This window comes from Anas acuta, chromosome Z, assembly GCF_963932015.1.
Source record: "Anas acuta chromosome Z, bAnaAcu1.1, whole genome shotgun sequence".
Lineage (NCBI taxonomy): Eukaryota > Metazoa > Chordata > Aves > Anseriformes > Anatidae > Anas > Anas acuta.
The window spans coordinates 26,556,222-26,566,900 of record NC_089017.1 but is presented as its reverse complement, the minus strand read 5'-3'; the positions used below and the strand labels follow the sequence as shown (position 1 = coordinate 26,566,900).

Here is a 10,679-nt window from a genome sequence, read left to right as displayed (position 1 = left end):
GGGAATCTGGTGCCCCAGAAAACATACTCTGTGAAGGTTCTTGCTTTTACTTCGGTTGGGGATGGACCACTTTCTAGTGACATTCAAGTCATCACTCAAACAGGAGGTAAGCCAGCAGTAAACAGAATTTGAATGAAAAGAAGAAATTTTGCAGAGCAAAGACTTGATCATGAAAATGTTGGGGACTGGGGGGGGAGGGGGAGAAGTTTTAAGGATTGCCACAGTTTATCCAGGCAACTTTAACAGATAGCTGTTTCTACAGTAATTTTTATTTTATTTTAATTTCCACACAGTATAAGTTACCACTGAAGAAAAGAAATTATCCCCTCATACTTGAAAGCATTCACAAAACATCAACCTTTGTGTAGTAACAGGCAAACAGTTCTCTACACTTTGAATTTATTAAGACAAATCCAACCTGTCCCTAAAAAGAGTAATACACAAGGTCATCAATTTCTCGTTTTATGTCTACAGTTGTGTTGTTTTGGTTCTGCACAGGAATTTTAAATCCATTAATTATTTTTATTAGCAAAGGACAAGCAGGCAAGCAAGCAAATCATTGCAGACAATTTTTTTGAAATCAGAAGCCAGAAGTTCTGGTGGAGCTACACTGCATAAAGTGATTTATTGTAGCAATAAGAAATAAAAGCTCACTTTTTCTAGTTTTTAGAGAAAGCTGTATGAAGTGTTACTGTAGGTCATTGATTACCTAGAAATATTATGTAACACACTTGAATGTTTTACTACCAGAATGTTTCTTGTTGAAGGATTGTATCTTACCTCAAATTGTTAAAAAATGCACCTCTAATCATAACTTAAGACAGTTCCATTGGTTACAGCTTTTAGTTCTGTATGCAAATCTGTTAATTCAGAGTAGACACCAGTGCACACTTAATGAAAAACAGACATTGAACTGTTTCTGTGGACCATTGTATGCATTATGTTACACGAAAGTCTAAGTGTTACTCTTCAGATTCTCAGCTGAGAAGTTACTAAAATAACTTTTCTAGACCTACTTGTGCATTAAAATGTTACAGAATCAAAGAATCATCTAGGTTCGAAGAGACCTCCAAGATCATCTAGTTCAACCTCTGACCTAACACTAACAAGTCCTCCACTAAACCATATCACTAAGCTCTACATCTAAACATCTTTTAAAGACCTTCAGGGATGGTGACTATAACACAGAACCACACAGAATCACAGAATTGTCTAACCACTTTCCTGGGCAGCCCATTCCAATGCCTAACAATCCTTTCAGTAAAGAAATTCTTACTAATATCCAACCTAAACCTCCCTTGGTGCAACTTTAGCCCTGTCCCCCTCATCCTGTCACCAGGCACGTGGGAGAATAGACCAACACCCACTTCACTACAGCCTCCTTTAAAGTACCTGTAGAGAGCGATAAGCTCACCCTTGAGCCTCCTCTTCTCCAGACTGAACAAGCCCAGCTCCTTCAGCCTCTCCTCGTAGGACTTGTTCTCCAGACCCCTTACCAGCTTCGTTGCCCTTCTCTCGACTAGCTTGAGCACCTCCATGTCCTTCTTATAGTGAGGGGCCCAAAACTGAACACAGTACTCAAGGTGAGGCCTCACCAGAGCCAAGTATAGGGAGACAATCACTTCCCTAGCCCTGCTGGCCACACTGTTTCTTATACAAGTTAGGATGCTGTTGGTCTTCTTGGCCACCTCAGCACACTGCTGGCTCATGTTCAGCTGACTATCAACCGATACTCCCTTCTCTGCCAGGCAGCTTTCCAACCACTCCTCTCCCAGCCTGTAGCACTGCTTGGGGTTGTTGTGCCCCAGGTGCAGGACCCGGCACTTGGCCTTGTTGAACTTCATACAGTTGGCCTCAGCCCATTGGTCCAGCCTATCCAGATCCTCCTGCAGAGCCTTTCTACCCTCGAGCAGATTGACACACACACACCTAACTTGGTGTCATCTGCAAACTTACTGAGGGTGCACTTGATCCCCTCATCCAGATCATCAATAAAGATATTAAAGAGGACTGGCCGCAGTACTGAGCCCTGGGGAATGCCACTAGTGACCGTCCTCCAGCTGGATTTGACTCCATTCAGCACAACTCTTTGGGCCCAGCTATTCAGCCAGTTTCTAACCCAACAAAGCGTACGCCAGTCCAAGCCACGAGCAGCCAGTTTCTTGAGGAGAACGTTGTGGGGAACAGTGTTCAAAGGCCTTACTGAAGTCAAGATAGACCACATCCACAGCCTTTCCCTCATCTACCGAGCATGTCACTTTGTCATAGAAGGAGATGAGGTTCGTCAAGCCGGACCTGCCTTTCGTAAACTCATGTTGACTGGACCTGATTGCCTCTTGCTCTGCAAGTGCCGTGTGATGACACTCAAGATAATCTGCCCCATGAGCTTCCCTGGCACTGAGGTCAAACTAACAGGCCTATAGTTCCCCGGGTCTACCCTCTAGCCCTTCTTGTATATGGGCATCACATTTGCTAGCAGCCAGTCGACTGGGACCTCCCCTGATAGCCAGGACTGTTGATAAATGACGGAAGGCAGTTTGGCGAGTACTCTCAGTACCTTCATGTGGATCCTATCTGTCCCCATCGACTTGCATATATCTAAGTGCCATACCAGGTCGCCAACCATTTCCTCATGGATAGTGAGGGCCACATTCTGCTCCCCATCCCCTTCCACCAGCTCAAGGTACTGGGTATCCAGAGAACAACTGGTTTAGCCACGAAAGACTGAGGCAAAGAAGGCATTAAGGACCTCAGCCTTTTTCTCATCTTTTGTAACTAACTTCCCCCCCACATCCAGTAAAGGATGGAGGTTCTCCTTAGTCCTCCTTTTTATGTTTATGTATTTAGAAAAATATTTTCTGTTATCTTCAACAGCAGTAGTCAGATTGAGCTCCAGATGAGCTTTGGCCTTTCTAATTTTGTCCCTGCACAGCCTTACAACATTCTTATAATCCTTCTGAGTGGCCCGCCCTCTTTTCCAAAGATCATAATCCTTTTTTTTTTCTTAAGGTCTAGCCACAACTCTCTGTTCAGTCAGGCCGGTCTTCTTCCACAACGGCTTGTCTTTGGACACATGGGGACAGACCACTCAGCCATTAAGATTTCCTTCTTGAAGAGTGCCCAGCCTTCCTGGACTCCTCTGCCCTTCAGAACTGCCTCCCAAGGGACTCTGCCAGCCAGTGTCCTGAACAGCTCAAAGTCTGCCCTCCAGAAGTCCAATACAGCAGCCTTACTGGTCCCCTTCCTGGATTCTCCAAGAATAGAGAACTCTACCATTTCATGATCACTCTGACCAAGACAGCTACCGCCTATCACATCTCCAGCCAGCCTTTGCTGTGTGTGAATAGAATGTTCAGCATTGCACCTCCCCTGGTAGGCTCACTAACAGCTGTGTCAGGAAACTATCTTCTATGCTCTCCAGAAACCACCTAGACTGCTTTGTCTGGGCTGTGTTGTGCTTCCAGGATATGTCTGGGAAGTTGAAGTTCCCCACAAGAACAAGCGCTGACGATATCACAACTTCTGTCAGCTGCCTGCAGAACTCCTCATCCATCTCCTCATCCTGGTTCGGCGGTCGGTAATAGACGCCCACTAGGATGCTTCCCTTGTTGGCCTTCTTGCTGATCCTAACCAATAGGGACTCAACCTTATCATTCCTAGTCTTGAGTTCCACAGCATCATAACACTCTTTAATATAGAGAGCCTCACCACCACCCTTTCTGTGCTGCCTGTCCCTTCTGAAGAGCCTATAGCCAGACATTGCAGCACTCCAGTCATGGGAGTGATCCCACCACATTTCAGTTGTAGCAACCATGTCATATCTTGCCTGCTGCATGTGCTGCATAGCTTGCTTGTGCACATATGCAAATGTACACCATATTTTAATTTCGCCTTTTGTATTTAATTTTTATTTATTTATTTAGAAACTAGTATTTTTATTGGCATTAGTCTGCTTCTAGAATTCATATGCAAAACACTTTTAGTGAACTCCTTGTCTGTGTTTTCATTTATAATCATAAACTTCCTTATATTGGGAAGGGTTTGTCGGTGGTTTCTCCAGGGAACGGTGAAGCAACTGAAATAATGAACAGTGAGACTCGGCTGGACCGGCCCAGTTACATTACTTGCTGATGTCATTTCAGAAAAGCTGTGTTTATTAAAACCTTTAAAGAACTTGCCATTAAACATGCCCATCTGTTTCTGATTACTATTGTAATCTGAAGAAATTATGACAATGTTAACAGTGCAGGAGGGAGTCTCAATACACGTTTTCAACTTTGTAATGGAGTTGACTTGACATTGTTTATGTAAGACAATGTTGAAAATTGAAAGAAAAACAAAAATGTGGTACACAGGCAGCATTTTTAAGCACCGATACTTGTCCATAAAGAATATGAATATTTGAAGCCATAAGAGATAAACATACAAGAAAGTCTAGTGAAGTGCTCCAATGCTATGTTTCTTTAAAAAACGTGATTCACCCATCTTTTTAGCACTGCAGAATATGATGCCCTTTTCTACCAGATTTGTTGTAATCTAAACCTGAATATGATTGTTTCGGTTTAAGTCTCTCAGGCTGATAGACGTCCAAATAAATATACATGTGCCAAATAAGTTACACATGTAACATGAAAATAAATAAATAAATAAATAGATAAATAAATAAATAAATAAATAGGTAATGGTAAATGGTAAATACGCAGCATTATCCTTTATGCATTATCCAAAAAATAAAAAATAAAAAAATGAGTGATAACTGTGGTTTACAGCCTCTGATAGTTTGATTTCCTTCAAAATGTTCCTGAACTTTGGATCTTTGGAGGATGACTGTAAAAATTGAAGAATTTTTTAAAAGCCTGTTTATGAGAGTCTTCTGTTTGTTAGTACAGCATAGTGATTCCTTGAAAGGGCTCTGTGAATGCCTTCTCACTTTGCTGGTCAGCAGAAACTTTATTGAAATTGCAAATTGAATTTCTAATTAAAATATTAACTAGGAACATGTAATTTGTGGAAAAAAGAAAGACATATTTATCAGAAAAACAAACATAAAAAAAAAAGTTTTACATTCAGTTTCAGGTGTAAGTATTCTGCCTAACATTTGTGGAAAAGCCCTGTCCTTTTGCCCAATTGTGGGCAAAAGCAGCAGTGTTTTCTTCACTATCAAGACACCATTTTAAGGAATTAGTCATCAGAAGAGAGCTGTAGAGCTGAGCCTTTCACATTAAGAGAAACTCCGTTCCAAAATCTACTCCTAAGAAAGTACTTATATATCATTATGGGTCAAAGGATTTGATTCTATTGAGGATGGAATCAGGACAAGTGTATTATTTAGGCAAATTGAATTACAAAGACCAAGTTTTAGAACAAAGAATTAACTGTGTAAGCTTTAGTATAAAAATATTTATTATCCTTTATCTTCATCTGAAAACAAAAAATGTGTTGGTTTGTCTCCATTTAGCTGTTCTGGACGCATTTCTTATGAAACTTCTTATATTGCTTTCTTTCCTAAAACTGATCAACAGTATATGTACTCTCTGAGCAATATGCATTAGCCTCTGTGTAGCAGAAAATCTTCTGAACTTTAAACAAGTTAATAGAATCATAGAATAACCCAAGTTACAAAGGACCCACAAGAATCATAGAGTCCAACTCCTTGCTCCACACAGGACTACCTAAAAATTAAACCAATGAGAGCATTGTCTGAATGCTTCTTGACCACGGTCTGTTAGGTAGTGAATTAGTGGAGAAAGAGAGACTGAAAAATATTCCAGATATACCTGGATGTATACTGCAAAATATATGCTTATTTAAATGTGAAAATTGAAGAATAAAACATATTGCTAGCTTTAAAACAAGGATTGGCTGTGGATTGAAGACTAAGGATTATTACAGTTATAAATATCAAGCTTTTGATCATAGAGAAAAGGACAGTAGTGAGAAGGTCAAGTATCTGACTTGCAGGGAACATAAACAAAGCATTAGCTTAAGAAGAATGATTAGAAATTCAGAGGAAGGTAGTCACTAGCAAAGAAATGCAGTTCTCTGTTGTAATAAGCTTGCTACTTTGCCAGATATTTCTTTCATGAACACATGAAACTCAATACTAGTCTCCTAGTGACAACACACTTTGTAGAATTGAGAAATAAAAGGCATGCTTGCTGCACAGCGAAGTTATGGCTTTTAGTATACATTTGTAGACTACACTGACCTCAAAGCAGAAAAAGACAGTACTGAGAGAATACTCACATAAGAAAATTCCATTCTGTTGCTTGATTAAACCAGTATGTTCTGTAAGCTCCTCCAGCTTCGTTTAGTTTCCACACGCCACCAAAGATTTTTTTTTTTTTTTGAACAGGTGCTGTGTATTCCAGGCATAAATACTTAATAGTTTAAAAGTTATTATATCACTTTCTTATCTGCTACTTTTTCTTTGAATTAAGTATTAGGTTCCCTACAGAATGTATCAGTGATATAGTTTGTTAAGTTTCTGTAAATGTGTTTTTGTTTCCCTTCTTCCTTATCTTCTCAATCTGTTTGGAGCCATTCAGATTCCCTGTCACTTCTTTTTTTCTCTTGATGTTTTTCAGCTTCAGATTTGCAAAAATGTGGCTATAAAATATCAAGGATAACTAGGTTTTACATAAGTTATTGTTTCAATAAACAATATTTGATACAGTCCAATTAACCATTCTTTTGTCTTATAGAATTATAGCAAGTAGCAGACCTGTTTTTGAAAAGATTTGGAAGATGAGGATCTTAAAATGTATTACTACAGAGAGACAGGAAATACCCTTTATTTTCCAACTGCTGCCATATTTATTATCATAAAGCATAGATGATGATACAAAGACTGTAGTATCCTCAGGTTACTGCAGGTGCTGGCAGCAGGGGAGGTGTCCAGTGTCATTGTCGTGTCATGTGTCGTTTCCCCCCTCCCCCAGCAGGCTTAGCTGGGGCTCAGGCTGTTCAGGGCTTCACTCAGCCAGGGAGTGAAACTTCCCAGGCCAGAGACTGCCCAGCCTCCCTGGGCCCTGATCACTACCGTCACTACTGTCCTGGTAGTGAAAAGGCTTCTTTCTCCTTGTCTCCAGTCTGAGCATCTCGTGTCTCAGTTTATGCTGCTGCCTCTTGCCCTCCTCATGCACACTACTATGCAGAGACCGCCTGTGTCCCCTCTCTACTTTCCTGCTGGTGCTGGGCTGCTGCTGTGTGCTACCAAAGCCACACCTTCTCCTGGCTGAACTGGCTGGAGTCCCACAGCCTCTTCTTACTGGTTGTTTATTAAATTTATCCATTTTTATCAACATCCTTTTTCTGTTGGAGGTCCCAAACCAGATGCAGTATGCAGATGACCGTACACTGACAAGCTCTAAAAAGTGGGGACGATCCCTGACATCCCCTGGCTCTCAAGCCTATGTCCTGCTCACACCAACTTTCTCGCCCTCATTGCTGCCAAAGTGCATCACTGGGAACTGTTCAGCTTGCTCCCTGCAGAGCCATCCCTCTGAGTTACCCCAGAGCCATACCAGCCTCAGCTTCTGTCCCTGCAGGGCTCTGCCTTCCCAGGCCAGGGCTCAGCCTCTTTCTTGCTGAATGTCATGTCCCATCAGCCACTTCCTCCCCATTTTTCAGCTCCCTCTTAAGAGCAGCATGGCCCTTGACTATATTGACTATCCCGCTCCAGCTTGATGCCATCTGCAGACTTGGCACATGTGCACTCCATCCCTTCCTCGAGGCCACTGAAGTAGATATCATGCACAGGATGGGCTCCATTTCAGGGGCATTTTTCTTTAATTTTTTCATAAATTACTTGAATGAAGGACCTGAAGGTATACTAAATTTGCAGGTGACACTAAACAGGGAGGAGACACTGACTCCCTCAAAGTTAGAAGAGCCTTGCAGAGAGATCTTGACAAATTAGAGGGCTGGGCAATTACCAACTGTGTGAAGTTTAACAAGAGAAATCATGGGATTTTGAACCTAGGACAGGGCCACTGTGGATGTACAGATTAGGAGATGAGAGGCTGGAGAAAGAAGGCCCAGCAGAAAGGGATCTGGAAGTTCTGGTAGATGACAAATTGAATTTGAGTCCACAATGAGCCCTGGCAACCAAAACAGACAACTGTATCCTGGAGTAAATCAAAAACAGCATTGCAAGCCTGCTGAAGGAAGTGATAGTCACCGTCAGGCTTCCCACCTCTCTCAAGTTCTTGAACCTCTAGGTAGTGGTTGGGGGAACAAAATCCCTCCCACTTTAAGCAAATAGTAGGTCTGAGCACCTGATGGAAATGAACAGGTAGAAGTCAATGACATGAATCCCAGGGTCCTGAGGGAACCATTGGACACAGCTACCAAGCCACTCTCCATCATACTTGAAAAGTCCTGCCACTCTGGGGAAGTTCCTAGTGACTGGAAAGAGGAAAACTTCTCCCCCATTTTTAAAAAAGGTAGAAAGAAAGACACAGAGAACTACAGACTGGTGAGCCTCACCACTATGCCTGGCAAGATCATGGAACAGATCCTCCTGGAAGCAATGTTAAGGTACATGCAAGACAAGGAGGTGGTCTGAGACAGTCAGCAGTGTTTCATCAAGGACAAATGTCTGACCTGGTGGCCTTTGGGATGGAGCGACTGCATCAGCTGACAATGGAAGACTGAACAATACCATCTACCTGAACTTCTGTAAAGCCTTCAACATGGTCCCACATGATATCCTGATCTCTAAATTGGAGAGAGATGGATTTTAAGAGTGGACTACTCAGAGTACAAGGATTTAGCTGGATGGCCACATAAAGAGAGTTGTGTTCAACAGCTCTATATCCAGGTGGAGGCTGGTGATGGAAGCTGGTGTCCCTTGAGGATCTGTTTTGGGACTGGTGCTTTTTAATATCTTTATAAATGGTGTAGACAGTGGGATTGAGTGCACTCTCAGCAAGTTTGCATATTAAACCAAGCTGAGTGGTGCAGTTGATGCAACAGATGGAAGGGATATCATCCAAAGGGACCTCACAAGTCCCTTGAAGAAGTGGGCTCACATAAACCTAATGAGGTTCAGCAAGTCCAAGTCCAAAATGCTGCACCTGGACCAGGGCAATCCCAGACATGAATACAGACTGGGAGAAGTCATTGAGAACAGCCTTGCAGAGAAGGACTTGGGGGTTCTGACGGATGAAAAGCTCAACATGAGCCAGAAGTTCATGCTTGCAGCCCAGAAGGCCAACTGTGTCCTGGGCTGCATCAACACAGGAGTAGCCAGCAGATTGAGTGAATGGTTGTCCTCTACCCTTGGGAGGCCCCACCGGGAGTACTACATCCAGGTCTGGGGTCCCCAGAATAAGAAAGATGTGGACCTGTTAGAGTGAGTCCAGAGGAAGGCTATGAAGGCGATCAAAGCGATGGAGCACTCCTCCTACAAAGAAAGGCTGAACAAGATGGGGATGTTCAGCCTGGAGAAGAAAATACTTACATACTTAGAGTGAGCTTATAAAAAAGATGGAGAGTGACTTTATATATAAGCAGATAGTGACAGGAGAAGGGGGAATGGCTTTAAATTGAAAGAGGGGAGATTTAAATTAGAAGTCAGGAGGAAATTCTTTACTCAGAGGGTGGTGAGGCACTGGACTCTCAATCCCTAGAGGTTTCGACAAGTCAGATGAAGCTTTGTGCAACCTGATCCAGTGAAAGGCATCCCTTCTAAATGACAGGAAGCTTGGAACTAGGTGATCATTAAGGTCCCTTCTCACTCAAGCCATTTGATGAATGTATGATTGTACTGCTCTACTCTGGTACAGCCTTACCTCAAGTACTGCGTACATTTTTGGTTGCCACAATATATAAAGTACATCAAACTATTAGAGAATGTCCAAAGGAAGGCAACAAAGATGCTGAAAGGTCTATAGGGCAAGATTGATGAGGAGCAGTTGAAGTCACTTGGTTTTCAGCCTAGCAAAGACTGAGAGGAGACTTTGCTGCAGTCTACAACTTCCTCATGAAGGGTAATGCAGGGGGAGGCACTGATCTCTTCTCTCTGATGACTAGCAATAGGACATGAGGGAATGGCATGAAGCTCCATCAGATTGAGGTTCATATTGAATATTAGCTAAAACTTCTTCACAATGAGGGTGGCTGTGCACTGCAACAGGCTCCCTAGGGAAATGGTCACATCACCAAGCCTAACAGATTTCAAGAAGCATTTGGACAGGATTCTCAGAAATATGATGTTTGATTTTTGGTTGTTCCTGTAGGGAGCCAGGAACTGGACTTAATGATCCTTGTGTGTCTTTTCCAGGTCAAGATATTCTATAACTTTGTGATATTTTCCTATTTATTATTATTATTATTATTATTATTATTATTATTATTATTATTATTATTGTTATTGTTATTATTATTATTATTACTTTGTAGTATGCAGAAATGTTCTCTTCTTACACAAGGGATATTTTAGAAAAATTACTGATCACTCTTACCTATCTTTCTTTCTGTGAAGAGATTGTGAAGAGACTCTCACTCATTCCCATAGAAATAGGCAATATTTTTCTACACATTTCTTCTATTTTTTCCTATTTCTCAAATGAAAGTATGAATTGTAGGGAATTGCAAGCTCCACACAGACTGAATATGCACTTTATGTTGACAGGTTATCTGTCTGTTTAAAGGTTAGATATCAAACTTCTACC

General features: G+C 41.8%; 1 protein-coding gene across 16 annotated transcripts in view; it reads left to right on the top strand.

Moving 5' to 3' along the window:
• PTPRD (protein tyrosine phosphatase receptor type D) overlaps nt 1-10,679 on the top strand; it is a 398,659-nt gene that overhangs the window by 250,168 nt on the left and 137,812 nt on the right. For all 16 annotated transcript variants that reach the window (XM_068665911.1, XM_068665908.1, XM_068665910.1 and 13 more), the window contains one exon: nt 1-106. This exon is cut by the window's left edge and continues 476 nt beyond it. In XM_068665911.1, coding sequence (XP_068522012.1) covers nt 1-106 — 106 coding nt within the window. The remainder of the gene's footprint in view (nt 107-10,679) is intronic.